Raw genomic sequence first — 24550 nt, 5'->3', positions numbered from 1 at the left:
CGTACTATTAAAAGGACGAAAGGCGTAAAAATGAGCGGTAAACAATGTAATTTAAGTTAACCGTTAAACAAAGTTTTATTAAAAAATATGTGCTAAAATATTGTTATGTAACGTGTAAACAAAAATTATAATAAATTAACTTTGGAATATGTAAATTTTTAGTTATTTTACGAACACTGTAGTATAAAACAGATATTAAACATATCCATGATATAGCAGATAATGCCATTTACTAAACATATTTAATATTATATGTATAATTTATGTGTAGTCAGTTACTTATCGAAGTATTATATTTTAGTTTTTTGAGGATAAATATTAAAATAATGAGTAGCATATCAGTCGGTATTAAAATTGAGTCGAGAATAAAATTAGTACCATCTAATGTTCAAAGTGCATTGTACTTATTGCAGAACAAAAGTCGGTAGAAATTTGGAATGAACTAGAAAATAAATTAGGGAAGGCGGAAGTTAGCTTGATCAACATTCCGCTGTTTCAAAAAAAGGTATAAAACAGCCTTGACTCCAGCTTATCTTTTGATAGTGATTAGTCCTCGGGAATAAAAATATAACCTGACATCAGAAGAAACGTCCTGCACTAGAGTTTGCGAATGTAATGTATTCAAATACCGGATTTCTGGCACTTCACAATTTCAAAATAAATCTCTGCCATTTAGAAGTGTAATGGATTCACACGAAATAATTTCAAAAATCGGTCCAACATTTTAATAGATGAATAAATATTAGGGATATGTGTTACATGTTATACAGGGTGGCCCATCAAAAACGTTCCGCAAGGCATAACGGCCAGGGTATTTATTTTTTCAAAAAATCCAAAAACACGTCAATTTTGTTTGTGAGGGGGACAACTTTTGCCCCAAAAATGATTGCAAATATTCAACCCTCTAAGCGAGGGTGTCATCCCCCAACTTTTTTCAAATGGAAAGGGGGGTCAAGTGGGCCGCAATGAAAAGAGCTTTCTATTCTCTATATTTCCCCGCTTCGTTTTTCAAAATCGAAAATGACGAAGTTAGTTTTATATTTTAGGAGCAGTGGAGGTCCGATAAAATATTTTCCAGTTGATATAATACGAGGGTCGTCTTTTATATTCTGCTCTTGTATACATAGTTGGCGCTTGTCAACATATATCGATTGTCAAAATTAACTGTCATCTTTAGTTAACTTAACGCCGAAGTTTTAGACTGACTCGTTTAAAGCCGTACCTAAACTGAATTTTTGAAGACGAGTCGCGCAATATGGTGAAAGCCCAATTACCGTCATTTTCTTAATTATCGTCATATTTCGATATTTAAAAAAAATAAGAAACTTAGGGAAAAGGTTTCATAATCAATAATTTTAAATAGTTGTTTTATATGTCTGGAAACGCTGCAATACATCTTTTTTTTAAATGGCTCACTTCATTTACGTGGAATAACGACTATTTTAGTTGTAAGTTAGATTGACGAGAAACTACACATTTCTTATAAGCTCAGCAGATCAACAGTCTCCAGTCTTCTTGATTTTCATTCACAGTAATTTAATTTAGTATACTAAAGTCCAAATGTAATTAATTACCAGTGTAAGTGGTTTTCTATTAAATGTAGATATTTATATAAAAAGTCATTGAGAAAATAGAGAGGATTGAAATTTGAAAAGTTTATTGAAGCATTTATCAGAGTAAATGATAATTAAGGATAAATTCGACCAATTTGCTGTTTTTTCTTATTACTTATAGATGTTTACGCATTTCTTCACTTGCCACAACGTTGAACGATCAGTGGCGGTAGTTGCTAGAGAGCTGTTCTGTGACTTGTACGTTGAAGTTCTTCTCAATATCGTTAAACTAACCTACAATAGAATTTCCAAAAATACCACCCCACACGTTCAATTTCTGAGGGTTTTGTGTGTGCACCTCGTGAAAAACCCTGGGGGTTGTCCTCAGCCCAGTACCGACAGTTGTGCCGATTAACTAACTACACCGTTCAAAAAGAAAGTACACTCATCCGAAAAACACACATTAAATAGGAAATTATTATCATTCGCCACTCGTTCACTCATAGTTTCACAAAATTGTAAGCAACGATCAAAATCGTCTTCGTTAGGAGTTCTTGTACCAACTGAATTTGTACAGATTGGACCTGTGTTTTTAATATCCTTTGAAACTTGTACGATTCCCAAACGGTCTCATTGGCTAATTTTCTTGTACTCAGAATACTGTCCATTGCAACTTGGCCCAATACGAATACCTCCATAGCTTCATTTACTACAGGATTTTCCCTCTGCCTCTTTTTATTCATAACGGAACCAGTTTCTCAAAATTTAGCTACTAACTGGCGAACAATTTTGCCATAAAGGTGTTTGTCAGGATGGCGTTCATTGAATATCTGCGCAACCCGATTGCAAACATCTAGAAATAATAAGAAAAAACAGCAAACTGGTCGAAGGAATTTATCCTTATCATTTACTCTGATAAATGTTTAAATAAACTTTTCAAATTTCAATCCTTCATATTTTCCCAACGACTCGACCGATCTTCAAAAACGAAGCAGGAAAGTATAGAGAATAGAAAGCACTTTTCATTGCGGTACCACTTTTCATTGCGGGTTGAAGATTTTGCAATAATTTTTGGGGCGAAAGTTCCCCTCACAAACAAAATTGACGTGTTTTTGAATTTTCTAAAAAAAATACCCTGGCCGTTATGCCTTGCGGAACGTTTTCGATGGGCCACCCTGTATCTTTTACAATTATTTTTCGATCTATTAAAGTATTTAAACGTTACAACAGCAACTGTAATTTTGTACTTATTTGATGAATAGATACAGGGTATATTTGATATAGGAATACTTTTTATAGCTTTATAGGAAAAGTTTTTATAATTTTTACAGTTATCTTTCGATTTATCAAATTTTGAAACAAGTTGATTCTTTTGATTTACATCCACGATTAAAATTTAAAAAAAAAATCCGTTAATTTAAATCATTGCACCCTGTAAATTACTGTTGCCGTTTTGTAGAGGAGGAAAAGTGACAATGGTAAATAAGAAATTACTTTCATCTCTAATTTCAAGGAATCCTGAAATTTTATGAAAACCACAATAGTATATTAAACAACAAGTTTCGAAAACGACGTTTTGCAGTTCGACAGTTTGTGGGCTCGAGCCGCAGGCAAACCTATAAATCAGGCTGAGCGTACAAAGAAGTTTTCGAACTTAGAGTTTTTAATTATTTTCTACTACTACAAGTGCTTAGCAGACTCACTCCAGTTTTTGTTAGTTTGTGGAATAATTTGCGATGTAATGATGACACTTTTCTGACGGCTGCACGTTGCGTTTGGCGTTTCCATTGATGTTAAATGCAAAATTAATACATCATGTGCACTAGATAATGCCTGGAAACTCATATGGTGAAATTTTGATAAAATAATTTAGTACTCACTAAAAACACGGTATGTCGCTAGTGGTAGGAAAATTATTTTTAGAGGTTACTAGTTTATTTGGTTGCCTGTGATATGCATATACAGGATGTTTCCTAATGAATCTAAAAAATAAAAAATCGTTAGAAAACGGCTTAAGGCAGGCTCTTAATAAGTATATTTATTTTTTTCTCGGCAACCGTTTGATGAACAAGGAAAACTCAAAAGATCAATTTTGTTGAAAAAGGATGGCCAGTCAAGAAAAAAAATATATTTTCTTTAAAAAAGCAGTAGTGTACTATTTATGTTAAGCAAAATATCGATTTTTTTTTAATTTTTAACACCCTGTAGATCAGAAAGGAAGTACTTTAGACCCAATGGTTATATAAAAATTATTTTAAGAACAGATGAGGAATCACACCACAATTTTTTAGACTAATTAGGAAACACCCTGTATATTGTCAACTTGACAATGATTGTTGATAAATCAAAAAATATCTTTTCTGTGAAAAAAGCCCGATTTTCGCAGGAAAAATTTTGGTTTTTATTGAATTTGGGCCTGCGTCTGCAAATACCCGGTATGTTGTTTAATATTCTGTCTATCTAAATTTTAAATATCATAGTCAGAAATAGTTTTATTATTTATTAACTGTAAAAATGGTATACTTATAGGTTTTATCAAATATTGTGATTTACTTTCTACCTTGTAGTCAAAATTTATATTTAATAAACTGTAAAATATATATATTCTTATGTTTTATTAAAATTACTCTGATATACTAATATATCAGTGTAACTTTAAAACTAAATCTTTTGAAATCAAATATAAACATAAAAAATATTTACAGCAGAAAAGGCGAAGGCGCTGGGTTAAACGTAGCCTCTACTAAGAACACGGAGGGGCGCTTTGACCCAAAATTTTACTATTAAGTTTCATATCTATCTTAATAGAAGATTATTTTCTTTTATCTATGACTAAGACACATGTCGTGCGCTAAATCCTTAGCACACGACAGCTGACGACAGTTTGCAAAACTTCAATTTCAGATCGAGTTTTCCGTGTGTCAAACTGCATTTTCTAGGCTAGTCGTAGAAAAAATATTTTGTGTTTCATACAACTACAAAAAAAAACTTCTTGGCTCTGATAATTTCAGGACATACTTTAAAAGATTTTTTAAAATTCGATCTACTAGTAAAGTCGATTAGCATGGAGGGCGAGTCTCCAGAGAAATCACAAATGAAATAAATTAAAATGCACTGCCGCGGCCTCGGTGAATCATTATAAAATATAGTTTAAAAGGCTTCCCATTTCCCTCAGAGCTTATTAGAGACTCGTTCGTCGTGGAAACCCCTGTAATGGATTTCCATCAGACATAATTTGAATGTAATCGCATTCCGCTAATGAAGAAAACGCCAGCGTTTTCGTCATTATTCAAGTAATCTCGGATAGGAAATTCCTGGCGAGGTGAAAAGTTGCGGATTTAGGTCGTATCAGGCAATGGGATTTATTAAATATTAACTTTTTGCTAGTCAACTTTCAAATGCACTGAAAAAATTAATTTGTGAATTTAATAACAATAATGGGGGGTATTTCCTGCTACAGATTATTGTAGTAAATTTACCATCCGTTCTTTAGTTTTACAACTCGTTTGTAAAATCTTTAAAAATCTGTTTAAAAATAATATATCTTTATATTGACCAATATTCTTTGTGAATTTATTTAAAAAATGTGTATCTCATAGTAAATTTACTTATTCATTGTTAATTTATCTCTTAAAATCGCAAACTTCTTGTGATAATACAGGGTGGCGCACCTCATTCGCCTCGATTGATTATACGAAAACGGAAAGATGTAGAAACAAAATATTTTATGGGTATATGTAGAGAGGCAATTTGTACAATTTAAAATTGTTTTGAAATATACAGGGTGTTTCAAAACTAAGATCCATCCCAAAGTTATATTTTTTCTTATGGAACACCCGATATTTTATTTCATTTTTGGATTCTTGGGCCAAAAAAAGGCATTTATTATAAGGATTAAATATGTTCAAAATCTTTGGTTTTTGAGATATTTAAAGATATCCAAATTTGCATGCTACAATAGAATAGATTATTAACACCCTGTTTTCAGAATTAATTTTTATGCTGAGTTTAAAGGTAGAGAAATAAACTTTACTGAAAAATGGTATTGCTTACTTAAATTTATACAGGGCCGTCAAAAGTTGCTGATCTATTTTAAGGATATATTTTATATAAAAACTTTGCTATTGCAAATGCAGCACTATGTATTTTTTTAAATAAATCGAAGCAGATTCAAATGCTCTTTCAAACTATATTAGGGTTTCCTATATCTATCTAGCTCAGATTTTGAATAAAAAGCAATTTTTAAAATTGCAATCAAGATGGCAGGTGTCGCCATGATAATTGTCTAGTGACAGTTAATAACTATTGATTTGATTAACTACTAGTGATTTTATTTTGTGAGAAAAATTGCTTCTTGGCCACAAGGGCTTATGCTCAAAGATATCCAAATATGAATCTTCCTGCAATGATAAGCGTTCCTTTGAAAAACTACTTGTCCTATTTCGCAGAGCTGGTAGTATGGTTCAAAATAATTTTAAATTGTGCACATTGTCTCCCCACATATACTTATAAAATATTTTGTTTCAACATCTTTCCGTTTTCGTATAATCAACCGAGGCGAATGAGGTGCGCCACCCTGTATAGAGTAACAACAAATTAAAACATTTTATTATAGTGAATTTACAATTACTTTTGTAAATTCACAAAGCCTTAGTAAATATTAATAAATTTAATAAAACACGTGTTTATAATTATTATAATATTTATTATAAAGGTTAATAAAAAGTTACAAAACAGAACTTATGGATGTAAGATACTCATTGCCATCTCTTCTTGTCTGTCAAACCAAACCAAACCAAAATAAGAAAAAAAAATTGCCATTAGATAGGTTAGAGTCCTCTACTCCAGTCGTCTATTAAATTTGTCCTCCGAAGCACAGTTTGGAAGAATAAATAATACTTAGAGATATGTTGATATAGAGAGATCATGGAACAATTATTATGTTTACATAAAAAAATCGCTAAAATTTGAATGCAAATAATTATAATAAATGGAGATTGTGTTTTCTAAGAGAGTTGGCTTTATATTTACAGAAACTACATATAAACATAATTAGTATAATATACTTACCCCTTAAATTATAAAAACACTAATTACCCACGCACTGAGACTCTCATCTGTACAAAAAACTGCTTAGATTAAAATATTTATTAATTTACATATTTTTTTTACTCACAAAACTCGTTATCTATCATAATATCGTTTAGTAATAATCCTTTAATATTAATAAACTGTTTTGCAAAATTACATTTTTTATGCAAAAATATCTTATTTTACAAGTTTCTTATTAAAAATACTCTAATGTAGGTATCAATATTTTTTTTTGTAAAATTACTTATGTTTTTTTCAGGGTATTACATTATATATTTTTTTTATTTTTAGCCCAATTTTCATGATTTTTTTGACAAACTGTATATAAATATATCAACTTTGATTCTTAATCTCAGTTTTTTATAAACTTTAGCGTCGGGCTTTATTATACAGGTTTTATCGAATGGTGTTTCTTTACCTTAAATTTAAAACGCCCTGTGCAAAATTTTCCTGAACAAAATGTCTTAAAAACATTATTTTCCTGTGAAAACCATGTCTCCTGAGCGTTTTATTTTTTAGATCATGTCAATGCATGCCTACTTTTTTTACGAATAATTTGATACCACACACTTGGTACTTCGAGTCAAATTGTCGTTATGAACCGCATGTTACAATTTCAAATAAACCATATGCGAAAATGTCAAAAGTTGACATGTGATATCTATTCTATCTATTCAGAGTGTCACTTTCTACCGAATAAAGTAAAAAAATACCGAGGGTGTCATTTAAAAATCATTTCCGGTGAAACCGGTTACGGATGGAGTCCTCCAGATTCTTCAGTTCCGCTGTCAGTTGGTTCCTGTTTGGAAAACAGAACGGTTCTGGTCCAGTTAGTGGATTGTTCGCTCCTTTCCTAGCTAGATCATTTGCTTTTTCATTGCCTTCTATCCCTTGGTGAGCAGGTACCCAGAGTAGGAAGACTTTATTTTCTTTACCTAATTTGTTGAGCTTCTCTAGGCATTCTTTGACCAACTTCGACTTGATGATTACTGAGTTGATAGCGTGTGCTGATTGACTATCAGATAGGATGTTTATCTACCTATGAAACGTAATTCTTGGCTCTTTCTTATCGCTGCGGCTTTTACACTTGAAAGTTGAACAACTAATCGCCATTGTAATAAAGTTTATACAGAGTTCACTAAACAAAAAGTACTAACAATCGCTAAAATTGACGCTGATAACTTATTCGTTACATCCAAAAAATGGTATCTAACATCACAAATTCTGCTGCAGCCCGTTTATGGGCATTACATCCTTGTATTCTTTAGTCATAGAGTAAAATGATATATCATAAATCAAAAAAATACCTATAAAAATAAACAAAACGTTTTATAAATCTCCTATAATGTCAACCTTGTAAACTTAGCTTGACATCTGATTTGTGATCTTGTTATGTACAGTAAGTTGTGTCTATTTCTATAGTTTCTCCGAGCTGGCTATCGTATAAAATCAACAAAATTAAAAGAAATATACTTTTTCAAGTAGATAATCACCTTATTCCATATTTGTATTCAAATTAAACCTGAGCTGCTTGTAAATGCTGCGTTCGTCCTCTGGCCTAATGGCAAAGTCAAGGTTAATTCATACATAAATTTGCATTTATGATTAATGAGTTCTATTGTGTTCTTTTCGGCGGAAAGTGTGAATCATTTAATGAATATTAGTTTGTTTGTTACACCACTCGACGTATCGACAAATAATTAAAAATTCAGTTGGCTCAAAGGAGACCTTTGATACAGAATCAAACAGTTTTTGTTATAGACCTTTTTATTTAAGAAATACACCAAAAGCGAATATTATAGAAAAAAAAATCGGCGTCGTAGCGGCTGTTCAAATGACAATCGATGATAATTTTTGTCAGTAATATAATTTTGTGAATGAATTAAATATCTGTCAAATCCAAATAGAGATATCTTCAGGGCCATGAAAGCTTTTGAAAAGTCAGTGAACCTAATTTGTTTAGCCATTACCAATTTATAAGCGTTATGATGTTTATGGAATAAAATTCTATGTAGAAGTCATCGAATCATCTAACAATACCAAGGCGTGTCGTTCTCCGTGATCGCAATCAGTAATAATAAACAATAAACCAGCTATTGTTTGTTTATACGTACACAGTGAATCAATCATTTTTATTAGTTGCTATTTACGTTTAAAAATTATAACATAACATATTGTTGTTCTAGAGAGAATATGAGAATTTTTTTTCTCTAGAAAGACAATACTAATGTAATAACTTAAAACCATAAAATAACAACTAATAAAAATGGTATATTGACATAGTCCTAATATCCAATAGTCTTAAAGCTGCAAGCACAAATAAACGAACTAAATACAGCCAGCAATAAAGTGGGTCTCAAAATGAATTTAGCAAAAACTAAAGTAATGTACGACGAACTGGCAGACAGAAAAGAAATTCTAATAAAAAACACACAACTGGAAATAGTAGAAGAATACATATATTTGGGACAACTAATACACAGCTCGGGATCTCTACTACCAGTCATGACCTATGCATGCGTAAAACGGACATTATAAGGAAACTGCATGTTGCACAACGCTCAGTGGAACTAAATATGCTGGAAATAACCAAGGAAGACCGTAAAAGAATAGAGTGGATACGAAAAAAGACCCAGATCATATATGTCATCCATAGAATCAAATCCCAAGTGGCAATGGGCTGGACACCTGGCAAGAAGGACGGACAACAGATGGACCACAAAGATTACAGCATGGTACCCACGAGGAATTAAGAGACCTAAAAGAAGACCAAACCTGAGAAGGGACCATGATATTAGGAAATTAGCAGGGATAACTTGGGCACGCATAGCCAACAATAGACAACAATGTACCCAATTACAAAGAGAGGATCTAAATATGTGAGGGAGGCTACACCATAATCGAAAATGGATGAATAAGCTGAGAATGAATGATCATAGATAACCTACCTACTATATTTGTTACCTGTTATATGAGTAAATATACGTATCATTTTATGGCACTTGGTATTAAAAACATAATGTACCTACTTTAAGTTCTTATAGCAATAGCATAACAATTAAGTACACTATACAGGGTGTCCCAGAAATGAGTGCAGATATTTTAAGGGGTGGTAGATCTGCTTAAAATAAACATATTTTCTCTTTACCATTTTTAAAATAAATTGAAAATAACCGAGTTATTTAACTTTGAAAATTTAAAATATAATCGCAACATTTTGAGAACCGCCGGCAGATATCGCCAACTACATCCAATTACCCTGATCAAGCCCGGATTTCAGTTAATTCGACGCACTGTGTTGCCATAGGGACAAGAAAGTATATGTTAAAAGTAAGTCATAAAATCACAACACCTGACGAGTTTGCAGAGATGCATTACATTTTTAAGATTGTGATATTATTACATAAAATAAATTAAAAGTTAAATGTTTAATAATGTGTTAAAAAAGTTGAATTAAAAAACTTACCCAACATTAAAAAGATACTTATGACAGATCGATGTAACTGTGACAGTTCTCTTTTTCGATATACACTTAACTAAAACACACTTCACTGTGCTGCTTTTCTTGTACATGCTATTATAATAACAGTCCCCGTTTTTAACACATTATTTTCATATAGGCCTCATCACAATTTGAACCACTGATTTACAAAACACCTTGAAAAGCACACATTACATTGAATACCTTTCTGAATGAATAAATGTTGAGAGTTATTGTTTCTTACCGCCACTTTCCGAACTACTTTCAATCTAAGAAAATACATGTTTCACTCAACAATCTTAAATACGTATTTTGTTTTTTCGCTATTTTTTCTATGTATTTCAACAATTCCATGGACAGCCCAACCGTCGCGTCTGCCGTCGGCCAAGAGAGCGGCGCATCACTGGTAACTGCTTCTTTGTCGCGCCGCCGTGTCGAGCTTGCGTCATGCGAGGTTGCCGTAGTTTCAACAATTTCAAATTCAAGACACTCGAAACAATGTTTGTCGAAATACATCGAAAAAATAGCGAAAAAACAAAATACGTTGTCAATAATTGTTGAGTGAAACATGTATTTTCTTAGATTGAAAGTAGTTCGTAAAGTGGCGATAAGAGACAATAATTCTCAACATTTATTCATTCAGAAAGGTATTCAAAGTAATGTGCGCTTTTCAAGGTGTTTTGTAAAACAGTGGTTAAAATAAAATAGAGAAATATGAAAGAAAACAAACAAAACAAAAATGAATCGATTATTCGTTGGGCTGTTTTCTAAATTTCTTGAATTGAATTCTAAATTACGATAAACATTTTGGGAATTTCTTTTTGTGACCTGATTGTGAATAATATGAATCATTTTATTAAATTTATTCCAAAATAAAGTTATTTTGCAGCATAACACAGATTTTCGTAAACGTCATAAACGTAATGTTTTAGTTAATTTTCGGTGGTTTTTGTTAAGTTTTCATTGAAGGGGTAAGTACTAAAAATAATTAATGTGTTTTTTTTTCTATAATTATTAATAATGAGCACCGATAAAAGATTAAATTTAACATTCCTAATTTTTTGAGTAGAAATTTGTCTATGAATTTATAAATGTAGAACTATGTTCCGCCGAACTATGTAGAATGTGGATAACATAGGAGGTTGCAACACTGCAAGGTTTAGATACACCGTAGAAAAATCTCAGGTGAATAAACAAGTGGCACTAAAAAGTTTTTTCAAATTTCCCGGAAAATGTCAAGAAAAATTTTAAATTTTCAACATTTTTTTTCGCAAAAAAAAACCTCATAGGCGTGTTTCTGGGGTTGAACTATACTACCAGTTAAAATATTTGCACTTATTTCTGGGACACCCTGTATATCAAACTAAATACTTATGACCTGGTATGAACTTGTATCTTGTCTGTCCCTGAATCTATTCCAAATAGCAAATCGCATGGCGTGGGTTATGTAAACAAAAAGAATTATACATAAATTTGATTTGTAAGCGTAACCACCTACCACCCACACGTTGTATGTATGAGGTAATGATAAGTTAAATCTAATTGCAAAATCACAACTCTATGCTGTTTGTTCTGTACGGTATTATTTATTTCAAGCAAATTTTTTGCAACAAAAATTACAGCTTTATCATAAATTTGAAATTATGAAGGAAAATAATAAGTTGTTTTTCATTAATATTTCGGGCGGAAGTGATAAGAAGAATATGGAGTTTTTTCAAATTTTAATATCATTTCAGCATTAATTATTTGGACACCAAATACGTAACCAAATATGTCATTGCGATCAATACGCTCATATCAGAAGGTTTCGGTAAACAAGTCCCTAGCAACACCTTGACGACTACAAAGCACAAATTACTAAGTATATTCATTCTTTGAATACGAAGATTAGGATTATGGAAGGAGCATGTACATTATCAGAGCAAAACGTGTAAAAATATAATGCAGGGTAGATACATTGTCAGTAAATGTTTTTAAAAAATATATTTTTTTAAAAAAATATATATATTTCTAATATAAATAGATCAGTGATAATAATAAGTATTACACTCAGATGGAAAAAACACAACAGAGAAATTTTTATTTAAATTTAAAGGGTGATATTTTTGTTATTTTTAACCCTATTTGCAGGAATTGTTTAGCAAACTGTATATAATTATATCAACTTCAATTCGTACACTCATTTTTTTCTTTAAACTTTAGTAATTGGCATATTATACTGAGTTAATCGAGGGGTTGTTTTTATCCTAACTTTAAAACACCCTGTGCAATAATTTCGTGTGTAAATTTTCCTAAAATATAATTTTACGGTAAGAACCATGTCTCGCGAGCATTTTGTTTTTTGGATCACGTCAGTGCATGCTTTGGTTAATTTTTAAGAGCGAAAAGAACTGATCACGATCAATTTGCAATTTTTCCAGTTATCATTACTTTTGATGTAATTTTTTAAAAAGAGTAGATGGTTTTGGTGACTATTGTCGTAACGTCATATTACGCTGCATAGGATACCCTATACTAAATTTAAAAAAAAACCTTAAAGACTAACGATACAGTCCTGGTTTTAATAAACATTAATAACGATAACAGAACTAACGAAAACATCTGTAATACTGAACTATACAAACAGAAAAAAAATTGTGATAAAAATATCCTAATATTTTGTATTGCTTCCCCTGGCTACTATAACTCCCTGTATATGTTTGTTCATATACTGTCATTGAGGCTGCATATTAGTGCATATATCATATTGCGTTATGATTTCCCATTCTTCTTTAAGGACCAAGCGATGTTCATTTAACGAAGCTGGTAACGCTTCGCGACCTCTAACCCTCCTGCCAAGCATTTCCCAAACGTCGAAAATGATGGGCAGTTCATAGTAGTATCCTTGTCTATATATAATAATCATCGATAATCAAGGGTAGTATATAGTTCACAATAATCACCAAAACTAAATTAAAAATAAATTATAATTGAAAAAATTGCAAATTGTTGGTGGCAAGTTCATTTCGCTCTTAAAAATTAACCAAGGCATGGGTCCAAAAAACAAAATGTTCAGGAGACATGGTTCTGACCCTAAAATTATATTTCAGGAAAATCTACATACGAAATTATTGCACAGGATGTGTCAAAGTTAGGGTAGGGTTCCCAACTTGAGCATCGGTGATTCCGGGACAATTATTTTTAAGTTTTTAAATAATTGAAACAAAACATTAAATATTAAAAATTCAAATATATTATATGTAAATGTGATTTTCCGGTCCCGGCCAAGGCAAAATTTTCGCCGGGACAAACTTTCTGATTCCTGGTTAATCCCGGTTAAACCGGGACGGTTGGGAACCCTAAGTTAGGGTAAAAAAACAACCCCTCGATTAACCCTGTATAATATATGCCAAATACTAAAGTTTATAAAAAAACTGAGTTTACAAATTAAAGTTGATATAATTATATACAGCTTGCTCAAAAATTCATTAAAATAGGGCTAAAAATAACAAAAATATAACAGTTTAAATTTGAGCAAAATTTTCTTCGTTGCGTTTTTTTGAATCTGAGTGTATTTAATAATAAAAATATCTGATACACTACTGAAACACTTAAAGTGAAATTGATATATCCTAATTATTTTTGACAAATAAATAAAAGCAAAAATGCAAGAAACAATAGTTTAGTCTTTATTAAGCATTATAGGTCCTACTTACAATACGTAAAATTAAAATTACATATTAGATCAAAATACATACCACCAGTAGCACTCTCTACCGTAATGGGAAGTACCATTTCAGGGCTGTTACGGAATTTTTCATAATCGCCATTCTCGTTGCCATTAAAATGTGTGTAAATTTGGTAAGATTATCAAATTTCAGGAAAAACGGTTTACCAATCTTCTTAAAAATAAACAAAATATATTATTTTTATTTAACCTTTCGAGGGCTGTAACTTCTTCAAGAAGCATTTTGAAGCAAATGTTCATAAGAACTTTTTATTTTATTTTTATCTGTATAATCGCTCACCAGATACATAAGATACATTATTTTTTGACACCCTGTATAAATCATACTCAGGCTAGTTCTGATGATTATATGCATATTTCCAATTGAAATTCAACTGATATTTTGCATTGGCACCAAGATTATTTCTTCATTGAAATGTCATCCGTGCAACAGGTTCGTAAAAATCTCGAAATGTTAAGTCAATCCTGTATTTAAACTGCAAACCCAAGTCTCTCGGTAATGTATTCTCGCATATCTCCACGATTCTAGCGATGATTTTTAAACTTGCTGCATACCCACCTTTTCTGTTTGAATAAATATTTAAGAGAGTATAGTGATTGATATTATGTACTCTCCTAACGGTACTATCTGCCGAGGCACGACCACTCTAAAAGAACAATAAACATATTATGAAATACCTGTATTTATGAGACTCCTAGATACGAGGGTATTCTGAAAACTGATATACATATAGGGTGGTCCGAACTGTATTCCGTAAACTTCGGCAGCATATTCTGCAGATAAAAGTAAGTGAAAAAGTTCGTATAAATATATGCCCTAAAATGCTTAGTTTCGGAGATAGAGGGTGTAGAAGTTTTATTTTTATGTCGATTTTTTCCAAATAATTTCTGAAGTAACGTCAATATTTGGATGAAAATTGGAGTCTGGTAGTTTTTTGACATGAGAAACTTGATTTTGATGTCAATATGACTCCTGTTTGTAGGGGGCGCCACCTACATGTGTTTTAAATGTTTTGAAGAGTAATAACTTTTTGCCCGTACCTGTATAAAACTACAGAGTGAAAAAATATACATTTCCGTGACTTTCTACGTAAAAAATATCTCTTGGTAAAAATCGCTACGTGTCACGGTTATCGAGATATTTGGAATCTAAATAGTCAATACATGTCATAATCAAATTATACATGTTGACTGGATAGTTATTAGTCTGAAATAATAAATTTGGGAAATTTTTATTTTTTTAAATTAATCGTAAATTTTTCTGCAAAAAAGAATATGATAAAACAGTTTCTATTGAACTTTTGGCACAAAAATATTTCAAATTTATGATTTCAGTCTAATAACTATTTAGTCAACATGTTGAATTTATGTCAATGATGACAGGTATTGATAATTTCGATTCCAAATATCTCGATAACCATGACTCGTAGCGATTTTTACCATTTTTTGACGTTAAAAACGTCGTCTTCAAACCAGTTAAAACATATGTAGGTGGCGCCCTCTACAAGTACGAGTCATATTGACACCAAAATCAAATTTCTTATGCCAAAAAACTCCCAAACACCAATTTTCATCCAAATATTGACGTTACTTCAGAAATTATTTGGAAAAAATAGAAATAAAAATGAAGTTTCTACGCCCTGTATCTCCGAAACTAAGCATTTTTATACGAACTTTTTTGCTTATTTTTATCTGCAGAATATGGTGCCAAAGTTTCCGGAATACAGTTCGGATCACCCTGTATAGGTTTGGTGTATTCTCTGCCGCGCCGCGCCGATGCTGCCACCATCGGAGAATATCGTAAACAACCGGCATATACCAATACACGGATTTATAGCCAAAATAAAACACTATTACAGTTGGTTAGGCTACTACTAACCAAACTATGGGCAAATGGGGCTAAAAATCTAATCTAACATCAGTAAAATGTTTAGATTATGATTAATTTTAATAAAAATACTAAATCTTCTTATTCATAACATAATAATAATTTATTTTTATATAGTAATTGTAACTCTAAGTTTAGCGTAGTAAGCTAAGTAAATAGCGTAGTATCTTTGTTATTGTTATTCATTCAAAACGATAAAATTACATGCCAAGAATCACGTTGACAATTTAAAACTAAAACAAAGTTCGGGAAGCCAATTAGCTTGTGATAACTATTTAGGACAACAATATGAGTTTTTAATGAGCCATATAATTATAATACTAGATAGAACTATAATTTTATTCTTATTTTTAAAAAGTAATTTTTTCGTGTATTTTAAGAATTCTATTCTTGCTGAATATAGTTTAAGTAAACAAGTCGCTTTTAAGATAAGGATTTTACTATACTCTAGTAAAGTTGATATCGGTATCTTAATTAAACATATAAGATTAGAGTGTATTGCACCTAAAAGTTACTCAATTTTTTTCGTAAAATCATCAAATTTATTAAGTATTGTAAGACTTAAGATCATATCAAAAAAATATACAGGGTAGCGCACCTCATTCGCTTCGGTTGATTATACGAAAACGGAAAGATGTAGAAACAAAATATTTTATGGGTATATGTGGGGAGGCAATGTGGCACAATTTAAAATTATTTTGAAATATACAGGGTGTTTCAGAACTAAGATCCATACCAAAGTTATATTTTTTCTTATGGAACACCCACCATTTTATTTCATTTTTGGATTCTTGGGCCCAAAAAAGGGTATTTATTTTTGGTTTTTGAGATATTTAAAGATATTTAAAAATGTATGCTATAAATATATATTATAGATTATTAACACCCTGTATATTACTTTTCAGAATTAATTCTTGTGCTGACTTAACCCAGAGAAATAAACTTTACTGAAAAAATTGATTGCTTTGTTTAATGCATACAGGGATATCAAAAATTGCTGATCTGTTTGAAATATTTATTTAACATAAAAACTTCGTTATTTCAAATGCAACACTCTGTATTTTTTTAAATAAATCGAAGCAGATTCAAATGCTCTTTCAAACAATATTAGGGTTTCCTATACCTATCTAACCCAGATTTTGAACAAAACACAATTTTTCAATAAAATGCCAAGATGGCTGATGTCATGGCAAGTTTCTAGTGACAGTTAGTAGCTATTTTCAAAATCGGAATTAGTCTATGGACATTATTATTTAGATTTATAACAGTTTACTTAAATTTACCTACAATAGTTTAATAAGTAAATATGCATTATTTTATCAAGCAGTTTAAAATAAAGCAGTATCTACATCTACTGGCGGAACGAATGGATATGTTACTAGTGATTTTATTTTGTGAGGAAAATGCTTCTTGGCCTCAAGGGCTTATGCTCAAAGATATTCAAATGGAAATCTTCCTGATAAGCGTTCCTTTGAAAAACTACTTGTCCTATTTCGCAGAGCTATGGTAGTGTGTTTTATAAAAAAACTATTAGGCAGAAACCTGTCGTTGGAAGTGAAGAAAATGATTTTGCTGTAATTAGCTCTTTTATAGAAAATCCACATATCTACAAGTCCTCGTAAAATAAATCAAAGAACTGCTTCTTTGTACATATTTAATAAATTTTACTTATTAAACTATTGTAGGGGCAAATTAAATAAAAGTAAACTGCTATAAATTTAAATAAAGTTATTTATTTGTAATCAATATAATAATAATAAATAAAATCAATTTATTTTGTGCTGCCCAGATATGTAATGGTGTAAACAAATATTGTACTTGTAAACAAATAGTGTAATTGAGAAACTAACATTAATATTAATATTTTGCTATTTTACAATAGGACTTTACATTTAACGGTGATATACCTATCGGCAAAAAGCACTGAATATTAGTCCACACAAAAGCGATACTAAGTTCATAATTAATTTTTCACGTGAGGAATTATTAATTATAGTTCATTGTAATCGTGCAGCTTATAATAATTATCTTCTAAAACAGAAATTTGTTCAATAAATATCGATTTTGGATGCAGAAAATGCTTTACAAAACATCAAATTGATATATAAAGTGTGTTCATTCCTGATATGAAATACAGAAAGTCCCTCTTTGCTTCATTCGCTTTAGTTCTATAATTATTTAGGATCGATGATCGATAGATTTTTTCGTGATTATTTGCCTTTTATTTTTAAATCAAGAGCTTCTAACCAAATGTGATTGACAAAGACGATACTATATCGCTTTTCTTTGATTGATTCGTTTTTGTGTGTCAGTCCATTGGTGTGCTTGCAGTGCGACTATTGGGGCATTCCATTTTATAGTTATAACCAAATATATGTTTTGACAAGACTTTGACAGTTAAAACAACAAATTGCAACCGATTATATATTGATTATTATAAGGATCGAAAACACGGAATTTAAGTTTATGTAACCTTTGAACAGATTAGTTCACATGGTAGCGACCGGATGAATCACTCCCAAACATTCGTATGTTTACTATAACTTAAAACAATATCTACTAGAGTAAACGTCAATTAATACAACAAAAGTCTAATAACAAGTATTACAAAACTATGTTCATCATTTGCAGTTATGAGATCCCAAAATCAATGGCAAAATTGCTGTAAATCCTTACTGTCTTATTCAAAAGCGGATATCTCTAAGAAAAATATTGCTATTGAAATGAATCAATAAACAAACTATCGAGAAAAGACGTACCTAGATGATAAAACTATCCTGTCCTGGCCTTGTTAACATATTCCACGGGGTGTTAGGTTAGGTTAGGTCACCAAAATATCAACATTTTGTTTTCCCTCGTATAATTGACAGATGGAAACTTTCATTTTTAATTTAGAAAGAGATACTAAAAACTCAAATAATTTAGCTACAAATTGCTTAAAAAGTCATCAAAATCGGCCCACTAGAACAAAATGTATTACACTTTAAAATACATCTAAAGGTGCCCGTTTTTCGTACAGAGGCAGTGGTGAGTGTACAGGGTGTCGTAGGCTGAGCATGCATTAGAAGTTTCTAGAGAACTACAACATCTAGCTCGGAGATTTTTTGCACGCCATAGTTTCACAACGAGACCGCATTATTTGTTCAATAAATATCGATTTTGGATGCAGAAAATGCTTTACAAAACATCAAATTGATATATAAAGTGTGTTCATTCCTGATATGAAATACAGAAAGTCCCTCTTTGCTTCATTCGCTTTAGTTCTATAATTATTTAGGATCGATGATCGATAGATTTTTTCGTGATTATTTGCCTTTTATTTTTAAATCAAGAGCTTCTAACCAAATGCTTTAAGCGATTGAATCTACCGGGTGCGTCTCAAAAGTGGCTCATCCCTATATAAAAAAAAATCGTTAAAATTATGTATATATTGTATATAGCCTAAACGTCAAATTTAGTGATTACCACAGCCACTGTGCCATATAGAGAAAAGATGTGGCTATCTATTTCAAAAATTAATTCGCTCGAATGTCATATAAGAATGCACAGCTGTCATAGAATTGAGCGATTAAAAAATGATCATAAATCATTTTTTTCAAATGGAAACCCACTTTTTTTTATTTCACTAGTAAAAAGGCTTTTCAATTCGTCACTTTTTGGCTAGACAAGTTAATAAATTGTATTAGACCTATAATAAATCGTTTTTATGTTATTAAAGATTCAGTTTTAATGCGTATATTTTTCTTGATTTTAACCAGTTGTCTATGACTTTAAACGTCAAGTGATGTAAAACAATAGATCTGGCCATGTCATATTCGGACGCTTTGTTCAAAAAGCAGCATCATTTCCGAGCCAACTTTTGCGCTGTGTTTTTTTCGATCATACGGAATATTATTAAATATCAACTATTAGATATCACTAAAGAGCGAAAATATGAGATATATTTTTTTTATAAATACACTTTTAAACTTTTAAGCAGGCAGTATTTATAATATAGGAAATTCAAATAATTCGTTTTCTGACAGATGAAAATTAATTGTCTGACCGTTTGACACTTAATGTCAAAGGAAGCTAGATAACATCAAAAAAATATACGTTTTCAAATTAAATCTTAAATCAATTAATAACGCTTTATTTTAGATATAGGAACATGTATAGTTAAAAAGTAACGAATTGAAACACTTTTTCATTAGTGAAATAAAAAAAAGTGGGCCTCCATTTGAAAAAAATTGATTTATGATATTTTTTGATCGCTCAATTCCATGACACCTACCGCCAGCCTACCGCCATTATTATATGACATTTGAAAAATTCTTCTCTTTACTCACAGTGGCTGTGGTAATCACTAAATTTGATTTTTAGACTATACAAATTTTTTTGATAGGTAGTTTTTTTCGTCTAATAATTTTAAATATTTTTTTTCTCAAAAACGGTTAATGTTAGGTATAGAGTGTTTTACATTAATATTCAGAGACTTTTACAGAGAATTTAAGTATGTAATAAAAAAAGGGGGCACCCTTTTAAAATTAGAAAGTTGCTGTCAACTACTGGTATTTCCGGAAGTGCCGCCATATTGACAATATTTTTAATCGATAGATCTCATTGTGAAACAATGATGTACAAAAAATCTCCGATCTAGAAATAGTGGTTCTCTAGAAACTTTTAATGCATGCTCAGCCTGGGACACCCTGTATAATCAATGTCAAAAAATATCTTTTTTGAAGAAACAGCTGTATGTTGATCAAGCTAATTTCTGCCAAAGTTTCCACAGTATTCTGTAAACTTTGCTTCTGCCTTCTACAAGTTTAGAAGATAACTTCTTCCAAATTTTCCGTTCTTTCCAAATTTCTACCGACATTTTCTTCAGTAGTTTTTTTTTGCATTTTGAACATTAGATGGTATTAATTTTATTCTAGACTTAAAACAGTCTTGACTATTTCCAAACAAAATCCCTTTGATCTATGAAATAGGGGCTTTAAAATAATTTAAAAAAAAAACAGATTTTTTTGCACCCTGGTCTTCAATAAAAAGAATAACAGATTTTAATTGTATATTTTTGTTTTTTTTTCAGCTGTTTCTGACAGAATGTGCAGCGTATCCCCGGCGGATACAGGGTGTTCGATGGAAAGTCCAGCCCCAGATCCTCACGACCCCCATTCGTCTGAAGAAGAGCTCGAGGTAATAAACAGCAACCCCAAACTCGAAAGGACCACCCCAAGACCTCTCAGGGCTGCTTCTGTGTGTCTACCAGAGAAAAGGAAATGGTCACAAGTTGGAGATCACCACAGGTAAACAAATAATTAACTAGAGAATATATAGTATGTAGAATAGAATATACAGATTGTTAATTTGTTTATTACTCGCGGCAAGAGCTTTATGGTTGAAATATGGCAACCTCGGCCCGCAACGGGACGAGACGGCAGAAAACTCTATAAGTGCATGCGTTCTCAATAGGCAGTGTTGCCATTCTGTTCCCCTATAAGTAACTGTCCAGTTAACAACCTGTATGTAGAACTTTTCATTACGAATTTCAGATTTATTATATTACAAACTTTCTGAATTAGGTAAACCAGTTTAGAAAGCCTTATTATGCGTTTTATTATCGAACTTATTACGAGTACGTAACCTAACCTATATTTTTATTTATTTTGAGAGGATTCTTCAAAATTTAAATTAAAAACTTTCAGAGTAAATCCAGTTATTTTGCATCTGGTTTTGTTTAATCTCATTATAATGGCAAACTTATTTAATATCACTAAAAAATTATCATAATATTCAACTTTTTTGTTTGCTTTGACGCTAATAACAACAGCTGCAGTGGGATTCTGTAAGCTCCGTAGCAAGAAATTTCTTGCCTAGCCTATGTTATTTATATACGATTGATGAGTCACTAGACAGGAAATAAGTTTACAGAATCGCACCGCTGACAAATATTTAAATTTCTTAAATTTATAACCAACCAAAAGAGTAGAATCAGAACAGCCAACTGCTTTTATCAATTTGATCACTTCCATCTAAAAATGGGTATTGACTATGTGCTTGGTGCATTCTCCACAGGTGCTGCCACCATCGGGGAATATCGTAAACAACTGGTATATACAAATACACGGGTTATAGCGAATATACGAAAAATGTATTATGTAGTTATTTAATTAAGGTATACAGGGTGCTACAAATTCGAGGTACGAGCATTGGTATCTCGGTAACCGTAATAGATACGAACATGGTTAAATTGGGACAAAGTTGCGCTATGGAATGTTCACCAAGATGCCATCAAAAAAGTTTCAAAAATTTCAATTATTGCTGAGTTTTATGGAAAAAACTGATTTTTTTTAAAATCAATTTAACCATGTTCGTATCTATTACGGTTACCGAGATACCAATGCTCGTACCTCGAATTTGTAGCACCCTGTATAATTATAATTTTAGAAGATGTTCATAAAAAAATTTAAGCCACTAGTTGATTAAAACAAGTATATTTATGTAATTACTTGGATTGTATATGTAACTAATATTGCAAATTATAATTTATCCTCTCATAGTAAATGCCTATTTAATTTTTTGATTATGTAATGGCCACTTTGTTTACTCACTTGTTTGGTCGAGCTGCTTGAATCCATTTTTGCTTTTGATCAAATCGGTGTGAGAAGTAAAAGTTGTGAAGCTGTAAAACATTGATTCGGGAGAGTTAAATATCCGGGAAAGTTGAGTTATTGAATGTTTCAACAACCTTTACGTGTTAACATCTTTTTGACAATTTTACTAACATTTGCAATTGTCACCACACAAAGCGACGCCCAGTTCAGGTTCTTTTTCACTTAATTTTTACTTCCCGAAACAGTGTTACTTTACACAAACCTCGTACCTGAATGTTTTATAGTTTCAATAACAGCACTATTAAAAACTATAATATTTAAGTATTATGACAAAGCCACGATTTTATTATTATTTCAATGCTTTCAACATCGGAACTGCGTGAAATACAGAGCGAAAACTTCTGATTTCTGCCGTGTCGAGCGCTGCGGTCGTAATTTTTAAAATCAACTGAAACGCATCAAGCCGATAGGATACACCCGTCTTAGTTTGATTATGTAAATAAATTTGTCCTAGGTATAGACCTGAAAACGAAGAAAACATGTCACAGTTCAGCAACCTGAGTCCCCCATCTTCCTGTTCGCCACATTGGAAAGCCTGCGAGGACGGTCCAGTTATAGAGCACTCGGGATCTTCAGATGACGAAGTAATATCAAGCATTTCCTTTATATATGTTACAGTGAAAGTCGGAAATTCAGTGATTGTTAACATTCACTAGGAAATGCTAGCAATTACCTACGCATTGGACCAGTGAATGTGGTATTTTAAAGATATTTGTCGACTTTTCCTAGTAATTTCTAACATTCACTAGTAAAAGTAACATTTACTAAAGGTTGCCAGTAAAAGTTATTCTATTGTACAGGGCGAGTGTGGTGGAAGTTAGAACAAATAAAACTTTTAAGAATATTGGATCACCTCAATATTCAAGCTGATCCATGCACATATCTTAAAATTACAATTTACTTCTCTTTAGTATATTTATTAAAACTTATAGAAAACGACATAACCTTCTAAATATTAAAAGAGAAAACGTAGTAAACATTTTAAAGCGTACAAAACAATTAAAAAAACATTTATAAACATAAAATTACTTATTGGTACAAGGTTTTTTTAATAAATTTCTTCATCGTGAACAAAATAAAGTATACCCGAATTTTCTTCAACGGGCGTTATTCGTTTTTGCAAATCCGCTACTTCTAGTATATCAAAACGTTTAATAAGTTCATAGTCACTAGGTTCCTTAATATAGTCTATAAAATGAATAACTTTGAATTTTGACCGGTATTTTTTACCAACATGGCAAATATAAAATCCCTCTGCCAAAAAAGTTACTGATATTCTTTAAATTGACTGGCCTAATCTTAGCAAATCAGTGAATGTGAGCTTTTACTAGTAATTGTTAACAATCACTGAATTCCAACTTTTACTGTAACATATACATAAAATATTTAACTATTTTTTGATTCTTTGCTAGGTGCACAATCTGTTGGCGAGCAGAACAACTCCGGTAAGATTTCGAACTTCACCTCCGTTGGAGGCCGTCAAACCTGGCAGGAGATCAGTCCCAACCAAAGGACGGTCGATCAGTCCTCCACCGAAATTGTTACACTACGAAGTATCGCCCAGGAAGAGATCCAAACACGGACGCCATTCTCATTTGCAAAGGCCCTATTTGGATTTCGAAAAAATGCAACAGGTACATATGAAAAAAAATTTGAACTACACTACGTGCGCATATTTGAAGTGAAGCTTCTTACTAACAGCTATTAAATTGAAGGATTTGAAGGACGTGTTTGAAAAAGTAATAAATTAAAAATTAATAAATAATTTGAGTTACAAAATTTGTATTAAAATGACCGTCTGTTGGATACGTCCATCCACGTGCCGAGTTTGGTTCCAATCGACCCATATTTAAGAAAAATCCTGATGATATCGTCCATTTAGAGGCATCGGTTCGAAACGTAGAGGGCGTGATCCTGTAACCCGTCCCCAATTATGCCGTAATCGGCCCACATTTTTCTTCAATATCAAATCCTTACTCCCACCCTGATGAAGATGTGAACGAAACGTCGAATCCAACTTTGCAGGGTGGGACCGTGTGAACCGGGCTCACTTATCCTACTCACCAAATTTGGTCGCGATCGGACGACATTAACTTTCGACGTTTCTTACGTCAAAACTAACTGTCACAGTGACACATATCGTACACGGTCAAC

At 31.7% G+C, this 24550-nt stretch overlaps 1 protein-coding gene across 2 annotated transcripts in view; it reads left to right on the top strand.

Moving 5' to 3' along the window:
• LOC115874545 overlaps positions 1 to 24550 on the top strand; it is a 92457-nt gene that overhangs the window by 60399 nt on the left and 7508 nt on the right. Inside the window, exons 3-5 of one of the 2 annotated variants that reach the window (XM_030889721.1) lie at positions 20812 to 21028; positions 22857 to 22980; positions 23809 to 24030. In XM_030889721.1, coding sequence (XP_030745581.1) covers positions 20812 to 21028; positions 22857 to 22980; positions 23809 to 24030 — 563 coding nt within the window. Of the gene's footprint in view, positions 1 to 20811; positions 21029 to 22850; positions 22981 to 23808; positions 24031 to 24550 lie in introns of both variants that reach the window. The other variant, XM_030889720.1, reaches the window with a different exon arrangement.

This window comes from Sitophilus oryzae, unplaced genomic scaffold (genome assembly GCF_002938485.1).
Source record: "Sitophilus oryzae breed Bouriz unplaced genomic scaffold, Soryzae_2.0 scaffold_1297_pilon_pilon, whole genome shotgun sequence".
NCBI lineage: Eukaryota > Metazoa > Arthropoda > Insecta > Coleoptera > Curculionidae > Sitophilus > Sitophilus oryzae.
Note: the sequence above shows the minus strand (reverse complement) of the source record. Positions and strands in the feature narration are given on the sequence as shown.